The sequence below is a fragment of the Botryllus schlosseri genome, chromosome 6 (assembly GCF_051294905.1).
Source record: "Botryllus schlosseri isolate E-star chromosome 6, Bs_hap1, whole genome shotgun sequence".
Taxonomy (NCBI): Eukaryota; Metazoa; Chordata; class Ascidiacea; order Stolidobranchia; family Styelidae; genus Botryllus; species Botryllus schlosseri.
The window spans coordinates 11,848,962-11,867,543 of NC_137241.1; the positions used below are offsets into that span (position 1 = coordinate 11,848,962).

An 18,582-nucleotide genomic window follows, 5' to 3' on the forward strand; every position below is an offset into this window, starting at 1 on the left:
GATGCAATGAAAAGATGTAGATGAATTTGATTATAATTACACCTATAGCTACACATATACGTATGTACAGGAACCTTGGCTCGTTTTGCACTTTCATGAAACCAGAAATTAGATTAGATTCAAACTGGAACCAGGGAACCTTTCACACGCAGGAAGCATTCCATCCCGGTTCTACTTCAACCACTTCTGGCGCTGGCTATACCGACTGAACTCCTCCTTACCCTATTAGATCACGAATTTTAACCAAGTGCGTTTCTGCATCACCATTTCTGAAATCGCGCAGTTGCTATACCTACCTGATCCCTTCCTTCCCTACTAGATCAACTATTTCTGGGTCTTGTACCAAAATACTGAACTTTCGTTTTCAGAAACCAGGGATATATAGAACTCCGGGATGGCTGACTGCGTCAATTGCGTCATCGCGGTATTACCTAAGTAGGTCCGGATTCGCGCATTCTGTTTAGATGCACGTTCTGGTTAGCCGCTTCTTCTGTGTGTAATTTTAAGTCTTTGAGGGCGGTAGAGGCATGTAATATCCATGTTTATGTTATTTTATAAAGCTAGAGGTAAACCAGGTTATGAGATGTTCAGGTAGTCTGAAACTTTGCGGTATTGGCCCTATCCCTTCAGCAGCAAGTTACCGGTATATACCGGTACGGTCATTTGCTCGCCTTCGGAATATCTCTGCTTCTATAGTATCTTATGTAACATGTCTTGCTGCGTAGATAATCGTGAGAAGATAACAGAATGTAGAAAAATTTCCAACGTTAACATTGACATCAGCAGTAGGGTTTTGATTAAGCCTTGCGGTATGATTTTCATTACTTATGTTACTTATTATAATGTATGTCACCATCCAAGGCTTTACATTGTACAAGTGTACATTTACACTGTGTCGTGTCGACTATGAAGGCGACCGTTAGGAGGGACTTCGTCTGTTAAGATCTTGTGCTATAGATTAATATGTGAATATGCAGGTTGTGCTGGTATTGCAGGCTTATTCCAGATCATTGCTGGATTATTCCTAGTAAGAATTGGAGCCACTGAGCGAATAGACTACCGGTATGCAAGATTCAAGAGGCATTTCAATTATGGATAACCAAACATTTGAATCTAATACAAACACAACACGTCAAGGTCGTTGCAGTTGTTAGTGTCCATAACAACTGTTATAATAACTGATGAATCCAATCTCTTGTTACAGATACTATTCATCAGTTACATGTCTGATAAAACGAGGCAGGCATATGTTTGTTATTGAACGGCACCTTAATGCTACAATACTGGAATTATACTTCAACAGAAGTGCACTGTTGTGAACTGCCAATGGCGGACTCCCAGAATATGGCCACAACATTTGTTGACCATTTGCTCTTACTGAAGCCTTGAAGATGCACACTCCCTTGAATGGATAAGCCAACACAATCGTCAGGACAGGATATGACCCTGAGATATGACCTGTCTTTACCATATAAACACTTATAGCCTATAGGCTATAGGCCTTACGATGAAGGAAGAGAAAACTCTGAAGATCGCTTTCAATTTGCAAGGTTTTGTCAAATCGTCGCAAAAAAGCATGGACCTCTCCTCAGTCGGCCCAAGGTAAGTTTGGCTGGCTCTAGTGATACGATATTGAATGAGGGATTTACATCAATCCTGATGTGGTTGAAGTAGTCAGCATTGCTACTCAAGTAACAGTCGTATTCCCAGGGTGTACCGGTATTTAAACTTCCTCAAGTAGCAGTAGAAAGTGAAATACCTGCAAGGTACTTAAGTTTGGAGATGGCTACTTCAAAATTACAAGATGTATCTTCAAAAATAGGCAACACCTACTTGAGTACTGCAATGAAGTAGTAGTTCTTCACTACTGACCAACTCTGCATACATCTATATATATTCTTAAGGTTAATTTGTGTCTCTAAATACATCATTTGTTCATTTTTGTTGCAGATTCCACAAAAACAAACGCGATGTTCCAGCATCTGCATCACGTCAACCGAGGATATCCTGGTATATTATACTGGGCACATCCCATTGAAATCTTGGCAAAGATGGCCACAATCTGAATATTTGGATCTCGTGCCGCCTCACCGAGATGTTTTTTTAACATGGTATCATCTATCGGAAAATCTGCAAGACAATGATACTGAATATTTCCTAACTGATACATGGCATGAAATACTTGAGAAGGCCTATTCGTGATGGACCGTTAAGCCAATGGTGGTAATTTCTTCGCTGCGGTCGTGAAACTATTTCTAGGTGAAAAAAATATCAACTGAATTCAGCAACTGGGTCTACCGAATGCTTCTCAAATTAATAATAATATGTACCAAACTTCTACTCCCCCCCCCCTCCCCGAGGTTACATTTGAACCTGAAGAGAAGTATCAATGGTGTGTTGATTTCTTGATCAACTTTCATTGAGTGACGTAGAAGATGACAAAGCTGCTCTCACATTTCCGAGTCCTTACAGGCCATGCTATCTTTTCGTTATTGGAAATGCTCCATGGTAGGGTTGCATTTGAAACAAACGTTGTTTTAAAACACTTTGTTTAAAACATGGTTTATACAGTGTTTTAAACAAAGACCTTTTGAAAAAAAATTCTTTTCAAGTTGTAAAATTATGCCATAATTGTGTAAATACTTTCCAAAAAACATGCTGTATCAGCCGACAACCTACCACCCGATATAGCCAATTTTTCGGTATGGGATGGCTGGAACCCTCAAAATAGTCGGTTCAACAGCAATGGTAGAGATATTTCGTCAAAGGAGCTATATTTACACTATATTTTCAATTGTCAATGTCAATCAAATATGACGTCACAATTGAATATTCTTGACGTCATGGCTTAAAAAAACAATAAAAGTATGTTTTATACAAGGGCCTTGTTTTAAACATGTTTGTTTTAAATACGACCCTACTCCATGGTATTTGTGGATTAACGCAAATTGAAACGGTTGATTTAATCAATCCTATAAACCCCCCCCCCCCCCCCTTTCCAGCTGTACGGTTTCCGACAATGGCATGTAAATAGGTAGATGACGCTGATTTTATTCGTTATTCACTCTGTTGCCTGATGCAGATTATATGATGTGTAGAAATTAAACACATTCATCATTTACTGAAGTTCAGTGTTGTCATACTTTACTTGGTTGGCTATACAGCAGTAAGGTTGAGATATGGGAATAATGTCTAGCTTACTCACTAACTAATTCTACAAAAGGTTGAGGATCATCATTCTAGAAACAGCTGGATCGCTAGCTTGCAGAAAAGTGGAAATTTCGAGGTAAATTGCAGGTAACTTTTTGGACCTACTTAGGTAAAGGCAAAAAAGAAGTCAGCCATCCCGGAGTTCTATATATCCCTGTCAGAAACACCAGCTTCAGCTATGAGAATCACAATGTTTCGAATGATTTTTCTATTAAGACAACATGAAAAAATTAAAACGAGTGAATTATTCAATTGACCGTATGGACTTGACGTCAGCACCCTCGACGTAATTGAGGGTGATCTGAAAGTAAAATGTGGGATAAGTTAGGGCTTAATATCTGCGAACGAGGAATTTTAAACAAACCGTTTCAGATTTAAGCTGTAGGGTGATAGATTTTTTCTTATTTGACGGTATGGCACCGTTACAACACGCCCGCTCTCCGGTGGTGGCGGTGACGACGACGTCTCTGGTGTAGTTTTGGGTAGTTTTGGGGGTTAACACTGTTTAATATGAATGAATTAAAATTCGAGAACTTTTCGACTTCGCACATTTATCAACGTACTTTGGACTTGCGTCGACCTCTCTCCCTTCGGCTTCTCCCCCTCTTCCTTCTTTTGGCAGGGGAGGGAGGTCCCAGACGATTGCCTTGATGGTGAAGAATAATATTGAATGTGCACAGTAGCTGTGGTCATTAAGAACTACTTCAGCGGTTACCAACACGGTAAATATCACTTTCTAGAGAATGATCAGAGCAGATGACCGACGATCTTGCTGGTACCCAGTCTTTTCTTCTAATACATTCTATCCATCTTTCTTTCAGGGATTCATTGGTAGGAAAGCTGCATTGTACGGAACATTGTATCAGTTCACAAGCAATTGCATGAAGCAAAGCACTCCAAACTGACCATTCTTTGTTATGAACGATGATAAAAGTAGCAGGAACATATTATATCTGTTACATTCTACCCCAGAAGGATAGACTATTAGGTAACCTTTTAAATCCAAAGCCAGGGGTAAACCTAGAAAAAAACATCCGTTTAAACAAATCGAACGTCTCGCACACACAGAGCTATAATGAACTCGACTGCGGAATTAGCAATTTTAACAGTATTGTGCGGCATCTGGCACTAGAAAAATACATTAATTTCTTAACTATGCCGGACAAAACCCTTATGCCATTAATTTATGCCTTTCCTTCTAGTCCTACCTCCTACCTGCACGACAATTTTAAGCAAGGATTGAGTACTAAGCTAACTATTGGCTGAACTGCCCATACAGAATACAAACAGTGAGCTAGCTGGTCATGCTATACAGACACTGGTGAACTGATATGGTGTTGGGACTGCCGGCATAGTCTGCTCTGATATCATCAGAGGTGGTCAGTAACGAAGTACTTCTACTTTTCGGAAGTACTCAAGTAGTTTTCCTCTACTTCTGGTACTTACTTAAGTAGATCTTATTTTCTCTACTTCTACTTCATAATATTTTGTGATCTACTTACTCACTTCTCGCTATTTTCAGTTTGTCAAGTAGAAGCAGTTTAATCCCCAAATACGAAAGATAGCCTGAGGAATTTCGGGGCTGATTTCATGGAGTAGGCCTACAACATTTGATATTCATAAAAGTCAATTAAAGCCCGGAAATTTTGTTGCGCTTCGCGCACAGTAGTTATGGAGTGACAAATATGTTTTCACGAAAGTATCAGTGAATATAACTTAGGTACCGAATTGGTTGGTTCCGCTCACACCGCATTGCCGCCCATATCAAATAGTTCATCACAGAAAATATGGTCCACCATAACGTTTGAAACTACCGTTTTTCAATCTAGCAATTACCTATCCTATCGTAATCTAGCAACCCATGACGTGCCCTGCTAATCAAGAAATCCGACTTGTTTGAACGTTACTCCTGTTTTAGCAGATCACCTTTGAAGCTTTATGGACAAAATACATGAAATCTATTATCCGCTTTTTAGAAGTAATATTTGTATTTCACTTTCAATTCCGAATATCATACTTTGACTTCTAATTACTTTCAGTTCTTTTGTCTGCAGAACATACATATTGAAGCATAAAAGCAAGTGTAGTAATGCCTCTATTTTCCAAAAATAAAGCTACACTAAATATAAATTTTACGATCAACAATATTTGTTGTTAACATATACTAATCGCGCAAAGTGTTGAAACCGTATCCGATACAACTTCTCCGTATTGCTCTTCGCCTAAACTTGGAGCCTCATAATATGGGGCAGGGCGCCATGCCATGATATTCTCTAAAACGGGGTCTCATCGTAAACGAAGGGTTAGTATCGCATTTTCATATCAATACCATAATTTGCATCCCATGATGCGAAAGAATGCTTATTCTGTCGAAAATTGATACCTCCTGGGATGCATCAATTCGAATCAAGCTCTCTGCAGCTTCCGCATATCTCAATTTACAGCTTTTGACAGTCCATTCGAACGAATTAAGACTGTTTTCAAAACTACTTACTTACTTGAGTAGATTTAATATCAGTCAATTCTACTTCTACTTCAAGTAGTTTTAGGTGACTTATGGAAGAAGTACTTCTGCTCGTACTTGAGTAGATTTATTCGTCGCTACTTCTACTTCTACTTGAGTAGCTCTCTTGACTACTTTGACCACCGCTGGATATCATACCATCATTCATATACGTGTGACAAAATGTTCTGGTATAATGACACTTTAACATGGCCTATTCATTACTACTGTGGCTTATCTGGACATTGATTGACTGTGATGAACAGGTGATATTTAAAATAGAAACCGATTCAAAGATAGTCTTGCTGCTCTGCTTATTATGCCATTCACTCACCGGTGAAATGTTCTTGGATACCAACGCTTTATCAAAGACTCTTCATCGCTACTACCATCGCTATTACTTCTCATATATGACTCCGTGGATATGTTTTTCTGCCTTTCACTGCACCCATAGGCGCAACAAACACTGCCACCAAAAAGAGATGTCTTCGACATGTCGAAATACACAGATATTGGGCTGAAACAAATCCTGAATGTTACGATAATTATTCATTTAAAGGTCAACTGCATCTTCAAAATGACTTTGCCTTATTTCGTACATTATGTGGTTAGGAATATGAATAAAATAATGATAATTGAAAATACTTTATAGTTTTCAAGTAATTTAAATTATAAATCGAAAAGCTGAAAAACGGATATGAAATCATTCAGCTATGAAATGACGTCATGCAACTGGCACGGCAAAAGTCCTGGTAAACAGAAAGTTATTCAAGTTGGGATTGATTTTGATACTGCATACTGATAATGGATTTGATTGCGATTATGGAAAGTATGAAGAAGATGAGGCACGGAGGTACATCTTGTGTCGCGTATGGTTGTTCGAATACGCAATATTCGGTACCCAAAGTGTCTTTTCATCGCTGTCCAAACCCTAACACCGATCGGACAAGGTATTACGCCTGGGGGAACGCCGTGAAGACCAAACGTGCGGACTTCCATACACCGAAAGGCAAACTGTTTTTTTTATGCTCAGATCACTTTTTACCATCGTGTTTCAATGAAGTATCTGAGATACACAAGCAATTAGGTTATCGAGCACAGGTAACTCTCAAGCGTACTGCCGTTCCCAGTTTATTTTCAGGCACCAGTAAAATTGTGAAAAGAAAATGTCAAAGGAATGCGCTTTTGAAGCTACAAAGTGTCCGAAATCAGGTAAGGGAAATGTATTGTGTCAATTAGGGCTACAAGAGTATAAGCAACCGATCTTTCGGTTGATTCAGCTGTTGATATTAAGTCAATTGTACAACTTTCTCACAATTTGAGTGCAATTCAAGAATTTGCCCTAGGGCCCTTAGCAATACTAATACTGTAACGCTTCAGGCCACATCTTCAAAAACAAATGATGTAGAAGGAGCAGAAGGTGGATCACGGAATGAGGAACATCTGTTTCCAAGCCCCAAATCGTATACTGATAAAGCTGTTCAAGTACGGAAGCCTGCATGTCATGTTGGAAGCAAAAGTAAGAGTATAGTACCGATGATACAAAATTGCAAATGTCATATATGCACCTCTCAAGATGTTGGCACCTCAGTTGAGTTGAAAGCTGGATGTCAGGTCGGAGACAGTTATTTACCTATTGCTGGAGAGGATTATGAAGACTGTGAAAGTGATATCTAATCCCTGTCAAGTGATGATAGCTTCCACCCAACAGAGTTAGATGACGAGTCAGAGTGAGTAGCCTACTTAAACAGTTTAATTATATTTGTACTTAAGTCTTCACTAAGATATTGATTTACAGGCATTCAGATTCAGAGGAATGTCTGGAAAATAGCAAGACCCAGTTTGTGATTGTGGACAGAAATAAGCTGATGAACATTTTTCAACATTGTCCAATTTGTCAATCAGAATCAGACGTGCGAGAGTCTGGTTTAGGTAGCGCGCTGAGAATCAAGCAAGACTGCAGAAACTGCTCATACTCCAGATATTGGCAAAGTCAGAAAGAAATTGGTGATGGCAAGAGCAGAGGGCAATATGGCACTGTGTGCTGGAGTGTTTTTTAGTGGCAGTTCTCCAACGAAATCATTGCGGACGATGAAGATTGCTGGTGCAAAAATCATGTCGTTAAGAACCTACTTCAAGTATCAAAGTTTGTTTTGGTGCCATTGGTTAACAAAGTAATTCAAGTCAAAAGTCGACAGGAATTCGAGAATGTTAAATCAAGCAGGGTAAAATTATCGGGAGATGGAAGGGCGGACAGTCCTGGACATTGCGCAAAGTATGGTATTTACACCATGATGGATATCGAAAGCCGGAAAATTTTGTGTGGAAAGCTAGTTCAGGTGAAAAATGTGTTTTGGAAACTTGCATTTCTCCTTAATTCATATTTGTATTAATTTACAGTCAAATGAAGTAGCTGGCAGTATGAAAATGGAGAAAGAAGGATTTATTCGGTGCATGGCTGTTGTACAAGAAGAACAGCTGAACGTCGCGGAAAGTGTAACCGACCGGCACCCACAGATTCGAAAGCATATCAGAGAAACGCATCCAGAAATACAACATACATTTGACACATGGCATCTTGCCAAAGGTGACACTGGCTATCTATTCTAAACAGTCATTCTTTTCCATTCACACATCATACACTCCACCAGGTCTCCGCAAGAAGCTGTTAGCACTATCAAATCGAGCAGACTGCAGAATAATTCGGCACTGGATCAAAGCTATTACGAGTCAAGTTTATTTTTGCGCACGCCGTGGTGATGGAGACCCAGATTTGTCATTGGAAATTTGGCGAGCAGTTGGTAATCATATTGTAAATGTCCATCAGCAGAGCTGCTAGAACCAAGGTTATGGTTTCATCAAGGTAAGGTGATTTATGTTGTAGTGTAGGCCTAGATGCAGTTACATCCTATAAAAAGGAAACAAAACTGTTCCATTCAGCTTCCCCAGCAAACACAAAACCGTAAAAGGATCATCCGGGATCATCTCGATTAGGTTCTGATTTTCTATGTGTCGAGGGAATGTCTAAAATACGTAGTAGGATGGTCTTGTGGTTATATTCAATCAGAATAAATTCATACTCGGTGTTGTTCCATCTCATGCATTAGGCTTCGTTATATCCGGTAGTTAACCTAATAATGCAAATTTTCTATCTCTCGCTGGTATGACTAAAATACGTAGAAAGGATGACTTTGTCGGTACATTCAATCACGATGAATTCCTTTCCGGGTTTGTTCGATCTCATGCGGTAGCTTCGTTCTATCCATTAGAAAACAATGTTCTCCCTTCGTTTTATTGCGTGAGGATGTCACCGGTGTTGTATATTCGTGTTGTTGCTCTAAGGTCGAACAGTTTCGTTTTCTTCTGATATATATGATCTTCATTATATATATATTCGCTCTTTCGGTAATCTCGCATGTTCAACGAGTATGGCTAATAGTTTTATTCAGAGAATAACTAAATAAGTGAGATGTTGTACGTTTAGGAATATGATTATCGATGCGTGACTTCTAGAATATTTCGGCGATTCAAATTTTACGTCATCGCGCCGACAAAGATTTGACGCGCAACAGTTCGCAGCCAGGCATAGTTCGCTCTTTCTGTATGGTAAATGCCGTAAATATATAGGAATTGTGACTGACTGAGGTAGCGGGTTAAAGGTATATACGCAGTAGCATATAGCTTATGGGGTATTTCGAATTGCCTGTAGTATACGACGCCTGGAGCTGTTTGACTTTCTGCAAAACAGGTGTTGACAACTATAGAAAAGTTTCAGCTTTTCCAGGCTAGAATTAGAGCTAAACCGTTTTTTCCGAATTAGATTACAATTATATTGCTGGCATTTCGCTCTAATTTAGTGAAATTAGACCACTATAATTATCTAGTTGTCCAAGTCGCTTCAAACATCTGAATTACCGGTACCTATACCTACGGTATATCATAATATTTATGCTTGAATTTTCTAGGTATATAAGTCATATAGATACATACCTGTAGAACACTGATTCGTGATTTTATAAAAGTTGAGTGCAAGAATGGACATTTTCAACTTGATGTTGATTAATGGAGCAAAATTTGATATTTGAGTGCAATTATACCTCGAATCCAGTGACAAGATTATTAATCGTTGAAACCAAACGCAGCTTGTTTATGTTGGCCCAGAGAATTTGGCTAGCCAGACCATATTGATAGAATATGGTCACAGTAAGATAATATTTTGGGCTAATTTACATGAACTTTCCAACATTTGATTTGATATGTCCGCTAAAACAGTTGTTATTCTGCTTTCGAATAAGACCTAAATTGCTGATTTCAATGATAACTGTGTTTGTCAAAGGCTGTAAAGGTAATTTCTTTTCCATGTTAGATGTTTGTTTGTTTGTTTGTGGTGTTCATGGTGGTGGTTCGACTACACTGGTCATTTTACACCAGGCCGGTTCTTATTATTATCATTCCGTATCTGCCCGATTACCAGTGAACTCGGCACTTAGTGAATTCGGCCGCACAAACTCGGCACTTGGTGAATTCGGCCGTGGTAGATCTCGTAGCGGTACCGGTCCCCATGATTGGTTACTGGAATGTTTGCCGGTGAACTTGGCACTTTGAGTGGTTGTCAATGTTGTACGGGGGTCAGGGCATGCGTAGATCACACAGTCACGGCGTGATTAGATCACAGATTGCGTGATCGCGGGAAATAACGCGACGCTCTTCACTTGGTGAACTCGGCCCTTGGAGGAATTTGCACTAGAACACCTTCGCATTAGAAATGCATTTAATATGAATGAACAGTATCAAAAAGGAAATTTAAACGTGTCGTGGCTCGCGGTAGATCTCGTAATCTTGGGATCCTTCAACCCTGTTATCGAGACACCCTAACCCCAGAGTGGAATCATCTCTCCAAAGGCAAAAAATAATTTATTTTGACGTGATCATGCGAAACATTTGTTGATGAGGGACACTGGCTTGTCGTGATCGATAAACGAAGAAGCGCCGCTTGATCTTCCACAGTTTCGATCTCACATACAACGCCAAGATCCATCTTCTCAAAACTTACACGACACAGGCCCGTCACTCACGCCATCGATTCCAAGCAGACCGCGCGTGGTCGGTATATGAGCGCTGCGTTATTTCCCGCGGCTACGCAATCCGTGATCTAATCACGCCGTGACTGCGTGATCTACGGATGCCCTGACCTCCTTACAAGATTGACGAATCACTTGATAATACTATTATTAGTTTAATAATTCATATTAATAGCTGTTAATACACTTCATTACACAATTTCCCGAGGGCCGGATTCACCAAGTGCCGAGTTCATCTGCAACCATCTGCCCACTTATAGCACGGACCACTCCTAGGCTTTCTAAGACATCGCTATGCGGATCAGATGGCGAGGAGGAGCCTAGATAAACGGCCAACTCTTCGGTAGGAATTATGGAGTCGACGTGTCAGGCTCGAACCCGCAATTCATTGGTGTTTAGCTATAATGGAGGGTACCACTACGTTACCTCGCCATACCTTGTAAAATGGGACCGTAGCATTTGGCATTTCGTGTGGCAATTGACTTTTGTGTGGAAAATTGTGTTCGTTTTAGAACTTATCCGAAACTTTTATCCCGCCATAGATTGTATATGATAAAACGAAGCCACTCACCACAACGGAGGATTTAAAGAAGTTTGATGACATATTGAATGAAAGCAAAAGCCTTTGCAAGAGATGTGGTATGTTGAATCTGTTTTGTTATTTTCAAATGCTTGCCGATAGCAGACGGTATATATAAACGTAAGATGTGGAAGCTATCAAGGTGTTATGTTTATTATTTTTAGAAATTCAGTCAGTCAAAGTGGACGATCGTATTGCTTGGATTATATTTAGGCTTATTTTAGCATCTTTGAGATGCAACTCTGAACGTGGACGGTCATGAACAGTCAACTAATTCTGTTCCTATATTGACATATCAGACATTTGCACTCGTACCGTTGGCGGCGACAATATTGGTCAGTCAGCAAAAAGCATCATGAAGAAGGTTGCCAGTCTGGTGAAATTATAGCAGAGTCGGAAAGAATGGGAAATACGCTTTCATCAACCTCCATTTGAACAAGATCACACATAGTAAGAAAGAGACATTCATGATATGCTGCAAATGTGACTGTGTTCTTTGTCTAGTCACCCCACTCATGTAACTATTGAGGCTTCATGCCAGGGTTGTAACCAAGTCACAAGGCTCCGAGTCGCAAGTCAATCTCACTTTTATAGTTTTGACTCGAGTCATTTTCAATTCACCACCGAGTCAAGTCCGAGTCCAAGTCAGCGAGCAGAGGGCCGAGTCCGAGTTATGGTATTATGACTCGAGCCAGAGTCATTGTGTTAGCTGCTCAGTTTCCAATTTAAGTCTTGTTAAACCAACTTTTTATATATTTTTTGTGATATCGAGTGGGTCGCATTTATAATATACGAATTTTCCTTACTTTTAGCAGTTTCTGGCCGCATTTTCAAATACCAGTATCAATAGACGAAATCCCAATAGCGATTTGCTGTACTATTCTTTGAAATAATCATGAAATGTCGGTCTTGGCCGTCTGAGTCTCAAGTCATGCGCAATGAGTCGAGTAATTTCAGTACTTTGAGAAGATGACCTGAGTCAAGTCGAGTCAACAGAAAATCCTGACTCGAGTCTTACAACCCTGCTTCATGCAATGAGCATTTACTTTGAAGATAAATAGTAATTAAGTAACTGGTTGGTGGTACAAAATTTTAATACTGCTTTCAAAAGTACCTTCATGATAAACGTTATTATAACCCGAAGAACTTTTCGCGTGCCTATTAAAGAGCTACCGGCACGATAAAGGAAGCAAAACAGAGTTGAATTCAAAACCAGATGGAGAATTATGACGCATTAATGTCGAATTTAGAAATAACATCAATGGAGCGAGAACACAGCAACAATGCAGTGCATAACAACGGTTGCGTAAAACAGTATGACAGCGTGACACAATTCTTTAATTTAGTGGTGCCCACCGTAAATACTATTTTATTAAAATCCGAATTTTTCGATGGCAATAACTCCGCTTCCACTTGTTTGAATGGACCCAAATTTGATGAACATCGTTTCTATACATAACCTAACACTTTCATGGGGTGAACAGAAAATTTTCAAATTTTTTTATTTATTTTTATATAATAAATAGAAACTTTCTTTTCCTGTAGCAATGCGGCTACTGGTTGGAATTGAACCAAATTTGGTGTGTAGGCTTGAATTAGGTAACCTAACAATTTTATCAAGTAGCCAGAACGATTTGAGAAAAAAAGTCATTTTTTAAGAGCCCTAATGTCCATGTCAGAGAAACGTTTTAGGGTAGGCCTACTGACATGTCTCGCAGCGTTCTCTACATAATTGTCAATTGCGATACAAACTGTTCGCTTGTATTGGTCAAGCCATCCAACTTCGAATTGTAAAATGTTGGGAGTCTTGATATCAAATTTTTGAAAGGTGCACTTTGAGAAGATTTCGGAATCTGTCAAACTATACAAAACAATTTAGCAAATTCTTTGACATATTTCATCCATTTGGGACTCGATCAACGTAAAAGAATTAGTAATTATTTTATACAATATATTGTATTTGTAGTTGAAGTATAGTAATAATTCTTATGGTTACCGCACTTGTAACGATTCACGGCCATAACTGGAATAATTAGAATGATGTAACTTTCAAATTGTCATGCATTTTGCAACAACATTGTTCTCAATTTTCAAGGTGCTGACCATTGGAGGAAGAATCACCCTTAAGCCGGGAATTCACGATCCGTAAACGCGGCCGACTGTTTCTCTCCTCAAGAGGAAGGAAGAGAAAAAGGGAGCAGAAATAGCAAGAGTGTGACAAGTCGCGTCCATTCGCTTTAATGCGTATTTCCATCTGCGAAGCGCGAAGTAGTAGGTGGGAAAACTAATGGGCGTTTGTTTAGCGCTTTATAAGGTTGACTCCAGCGCTGTATTTGCTAAATGTTGCGGTGAAATAGGGGTGGTGTCATTTGGTATCAATATTGACTATTAAAAGACCATTTGTTAATGGTCATGGATTTGTTCGGCCAGTATGCAGTAATTTCTGATGGTCACTTCCCGGGCTTCTGTTCTCTAACCCCTCATGATTGTTATTCTGCTTCTAGTAAGACTGTCGATTCTAATGTTTTATCGTATCATTTGTCGAAGGTTTCGCTCGCTTTTTTTACGTTTTGCTCTCTGCTAGGTCAATTACTGGCTGAGTATCACTACAGCCTAAGAAACTGCACTAATTCTCATTTTAATGTCTTTCTGGTTATCTTGCTGTCAATTCTAATAATTTGTTAATGTCTATACCAGTGCCGCCACTCAAATGTTTTGTTCTCTGTACACAATATTGTTAGGTCTTCAGCCTTCCAGGCAGAGTATCATTCGACTTTCTAGACTTGAGTATATATCTCTCCAACTAGCTGCCAAATAACTGATTCATTTGGATTGTTGAATTGATCATTTTTGACGGAATGTGAAGAAATTTTAGTCAAGAATTCTTTTTGTGTTAGTGGCTGTTTTCAAAGATTGCTGAAGTAGTCATCGTTGATCTTGATAATCAAGTAGAAGTGGCGATTGAAGTCAGTTCTCTAGTCATCAGGGGCGTATCTAGCCGGAAAAAACGGGGGGGTACCTTTAGAAAAGGGGGGTGTTTTTAAAAGGATAGGGTGTACCTAGTTCTACCCGATTGATCGGGATAAATGCATGCACAAATGCAGATATTACCATGGTCAGATAATCTTACTCGTGTTTGTGACTTCTTCATTCGCATATACAAACTAAGTACAACTAAACATATCATTATAACCCGTAAGTGATGATAACAGCGGAAAGAGAGACAGCCAGGTATCTTGACCTTAATTACCAAAGCGAGGATGTTATCACGACAGTGCGCGCAGATCATATTACAGCACAGCGGGAGATCTCTCCATTCGCGCTCAAATACGAACACTCGACTGTAAAGACACGCTAATGAATTATAGTCTGTTTTCGTTTGTGTCAACTCTTCAGCCTGTTCTTACACATGATCTGGATTAATTTTGGTCTAAATCAATATGATATCTACTGTCTGTCAAGATAGTGTAGTATTTTTGGTGTGTGGAGATGGTAAACGTCACGTGAATAACAGCGGCCCGACGCAGGCTTAGGCTCGCGATCAAAATGCATTCCTAAATGCGTCTGCGGTGCAAAAGTGACCATTGCGAATTGTCAAGGCAAAGACTATAACTTCTCGTTATTACAACATTACATTGAACATTGCCTGCGCTCGGGACGCTTGCCTGGTTTATCGCGTCTCCAACAAGCCTAGTTTCACTCGCTTGAACAAATGAACAATCACATCAGCAGTAGGCCCGGTGCGTACTGTACCATCGGTGCCTGCACTATCGCATCTGCATTGGCGCAGACGATATTATCGCTTAACCACACAATCGCATCTGCAACAGGCCTGTTACGAAAGGTATCATCGCTGGCCATTTGGCCAACAATCGCGTCTCGAGCCTAGCATGCGCTGGCTCCGATCTCTCGAGCCTAGCTGGCGTTGGCTCCAATCTCTCGATGGCTTGGTGACAATGCCGTTAGGTGTTCGCTGATTAGCGATTGTAATTAGAGTGACATTGCTGAACTGAGTGACATCGAATGTCTGCAGACATGTGCGATTGTGCGTGCGCCGTGCATGCGTAAGTGAATTCCGCTAATATCTAAACATAACCATCAGAAGATGTGTGTCAACGGTCAAGGCTTGAGTTGTAAAAGACGAGAAAGGTTTGAACAACCTGTGCCATTATAGAACAGATTCTAACTCGGACATTTTGCCTTGCGCAAATCGTCGCAGAGGTTACGTAATACGCCTTGATAAGCGGCGTATTTAATTGTTCGCTAGCGATCAGTGACTCGCTAATTTACAGCACTTCCGTTCTAGACATTTGTTGATAGTAAACTGTTAAACACGAAAACCAACTAGCGCAACATCGAAATTTCAGGACATCTAATGCAAGTGTTATTGTAACTGGATAGTAACGTTCAGATGAGGCGAGAGAGCCATGTGACGATGCGCTTTTCGGGCTTCCGTAGACGAGAGAATAATACGAGAAAAACGCATCAGCGCACTGCGTTGTTTGCTCGATCGCTGGCGTGATGATGCTGAGCGGCAATACGGGGATTATCGATTTAGTAGAATAAGTAATATTGGATCAATGGAAATAGATTTCGGAAGGGGGATAATCGAGCTTGGAAACGGGGGGGGGGTACCGGACACCGATTACCCCCCCCCCCCTGAATACGCCCCTGCTAGTCATATAATAATAAAAACTTGAAAACTTGAGTGGAAATAGTCCAGAATCATATCCATTTTAGTAAGTATGGGTGAAAAAAATGTAGGAGTCATTCGTTACTCGCTACCTCTGCCATTTTCGCAGTACGAATGTCTTAGCTAATAATTTTCATTTTATTTCTACAGGGTGTTGAAAAGATAACGCCAGAGGGATTATCATCATCAGACGATGAAACCTTCTGATTACTGACTGTTCTCATAGTTTCATTCATTGCTACTTGGCCCTACAAGTAATTTCGTTCGTTTCATTTTTTACACCGGCATTATTTACTTGCCAATTCGTTTTGAATTAAATTACCGCAAATGTGATTAATATGTAGTAGATAATGTGGTGTGTGTGTAAGTACGCAGCCGTGATCAGGTTATGCCCAGTGGTAGAAAACAGGTTATTATATCAGGATATTCTTTTAATGTAGGATCTACATTCTACTCACCATGTTTAAAGGCTGTAGCATCTGCATAATATTTACATTATTGAAGGACATGGAAAAGACATTGAATTGAGTCGACACAAAATCCCCCTTTCTACGACCTGCCGAGATCTAATATCTACTATATCGGGCTCGGCTTTCTACATCTTTGGTCTGTACTGTGTTTACTGGGCCACACATTATACAACATATAGGCCTAAGTTCAGTTACAATGAATAACATCTTTGATTCTGTTGTATACCATTATGACAATCCATTTTCAGATTCATTAGCATATGAAAGGGTTTGCGATGTTTTCTACTCCACTCGCATGGAAAATGACATACGCCATCTATCACCGAATGGAAACACTGCTGGAAGTGAATCATTCAACGCCCTCCTTAACCATTTCTGCCCAAAGTTATATCACTACCACCATAACAGTCAAAAAGCCAGGTACCTTTCAGTGTCTTGGCTATTCAAAACAACCTATATCAGATTTTGGCATAATTACTAGCCTCATCAATATGCAATTTTGCAGGATGCAGCTGGCAATCCTACACTTCAATGAAAATTGCTCAAAAGCTCAGAAAATGTCAAGGGAAGGAACGCCGCGGTACTGTGTCAAATATCCGAAGTACAAGAACGGGGAAACTGTCCACAAGATACTTGAAAATTCAACATTTGGTAACTGCCGTTGATCTGACTGCGTCATAAAATTTCGTCACATTTTTATGTCTGTTCTAGATTACTGCAATGAGCTTGTCGAAGAAGTGCAAGCACTCATCAGAACTGGACCAGAAACTGTTGAGCTGAGCGATTCCGCTGAGACCGTTCCGTTCCACCTCCTCTGACTAGCAGCATAATCAAAATTAGCAGAGAGGAAGCTAATGCCCGACATAAAACCCGATATGCTTCTCTGCCTGACACAGTCATTATTTTGGTCGATTAGTTATATGCGTTTATTATTTGGAAAAAAACTGTTCATTCACGATGTGGCGTTACTGAACTGGGATCCTTTGTAAGAACTTGATGTAAATGTTGTTCGGACAGCAGTAGCAACGCATGCGTGCAGGATTTTCCTCTGGTTTTTGCCACAGAATCCCCACACCCAGCGAACAAAATTTCTGTAAACAGTATGTCTCAGCTTCCTGAAAAGCGAAAATAAGTGTAATAGTGCGAGAAAAGTACTTGGCAACCGAAACAGCCCCGTCTCGCTCCTGCATCGAACTTGATGTTATTATATCTTCAATACGTCAACCTCCAGACACACTGAATTGAATCCTGTGATGCAATTTCTTTCATTCTGTCAGTAACTCTCGGAACCTTACAGCACAAACTTTCCCTTCTTATAGATGACATAAGCTGGCAACATCCACACTGACACCTGTTACTCATGATATCAAGATACATGACTGAAACGAGCAATTGCACCAGGGACTACATATATACCACTGTAGTTAATGTAGCCTCGACGAGCGGCTTACGCTGAGCATTGAGCAAGCTAGGCTGATAATACTCAAATAACCCATCAATCCATCATATGAAGCTGCAAGGGGTTCCATTGACGTGGGATCGAGCGCGCGGCAACACCTGAACCGCTGCCGCATTTGAACGTTATAATTTTGTAAGTAAGTGCAAAAATGATACTTACATTCGACATCCGAGTAATCGGACTCAGTTTCAAAATCAATTATGGCGAATCCGATACAATGGAAACCTCGGCCATAACTGACTAGAATAAAAACTGCGAGAACACAAACAGCCGCTGTGGCCGGTGGCGAGAAGATGTGTCATGTACTTGACGTCACAATGCACATTCTGCATTTTCTGTAAACAGACCAATATTGAGACTTTGAGTCAAAATTACGGCAATTTCCGATTGAGTTGAAACACGGAAAGTCGGTAATTTCGGTATAAAAAAAAATTCTGGACATGATTCCGCAAAGTTGTCTATGAAGATACAGTTGACCTTTAAAGCTCCATTCGTATAAAATACTACAAACCCATTACTAATCAACCATATTTAAACTGGACGCTTTTCCATAAGCGCCTGCACTAAGTCGTCCAGCTTACTACCC

General features: G+C 40.1%; 1 protein-coding gene and 1 long non-coding RNA gene across 10 annotated transcripts; both read left to right on the forward strand.

The window, feature by feature from the left end:
• Positions 1–392: 392 nt before the first annotated feature.
• Positions 393–3,119, forward strand: LOC145441148 (uncharacterized). Its single transcript, XR_013915751.1, has 2 exons — positions 393–1,602; positions 1,951–3,119. It is a non-coding gene; the product is annotated as an uncharacterized LOC145441148 (long non-coding RNA).
• Positions 3,120–6,517: 3,398 nt separating this feature from the next.
• Positions 6,518–17,495, forward strand: LOC145441005 (uncharacterized). Of its 9 annotated transcripts, none has more exons than XR_013915681.1 (9): positions 6,518–6,925; positions 7,094–7,443; positions 7,512–8,052; positions 8,114–8,300; positions 8,365–11,824; positions 13,470–13,649; positions 16,218–16,957; positions 17,043–17,188; positions 17,249–17,495. XR_013915681.1 is itself a non-coding variant. In XM_080318791.1 (8 exons), the coding sequence occupies exons 6-8, from the start codon at positions 16,833–16,835 to the stop codon at positions 17,353–17,355; spliced, it is 378 nt and encodes a 125-aa protein (XP_080174917.1). In that variant the 5' UTR covers positions 6,643–8,052; positions 8,114–8,300; positions 8,365–11,824; positions 13,470–13,649; positions 16,218–16,321; positions 16,786–16,832; the 3' UTR covers positions 17,356–17,495. The 9 variants fall into 8 exon arrangements, 3 of the variants coding, with proteins under 3 accessions (XP_080174917.1, XP_080174916.1, XP_080174918.1); XR_013915682.1 differs by having other exon boundaries at positions 7,094–7,232; positions 7,290–8,052; XR_013915684.1 differs by having other exon boundaries at positions 6,643–8,052; positions 8,365–8,576; positions 11,337–11,433; positions 11,674–11,824.
• The last annotated feature ends 1,087 nt before the right edge of the window (positions 17,496–18,582 follow it).

What these genes read in the sequence shown, in the direction of transcription:
- LOC145441005 (XM_080318790.1), top strand. Translation starts at nt 16,734, where the DNA reads ATGAATAACATCTTTGATTCTGTTGTATACCATTATGACAATCCATTT. An exon ending in CATAACAGTCAAAAAGCCAG is followed by an intron (nt 16,958 to 17,042) that starts GTACCTTTCAGT and finishes GCAATTTTGCAG; the next exon opens with GATGCAGCTGGCAATCCTAC. An exon ending in ACTTGAAAATTCAACATTTG is followed by an intron (nt 17,189 to 17,248) that starts GTAACTGCCGTT and finishes TGTCTGTTCTAG; the next exon opens with ATTACTGCAATGAGCTTGTC.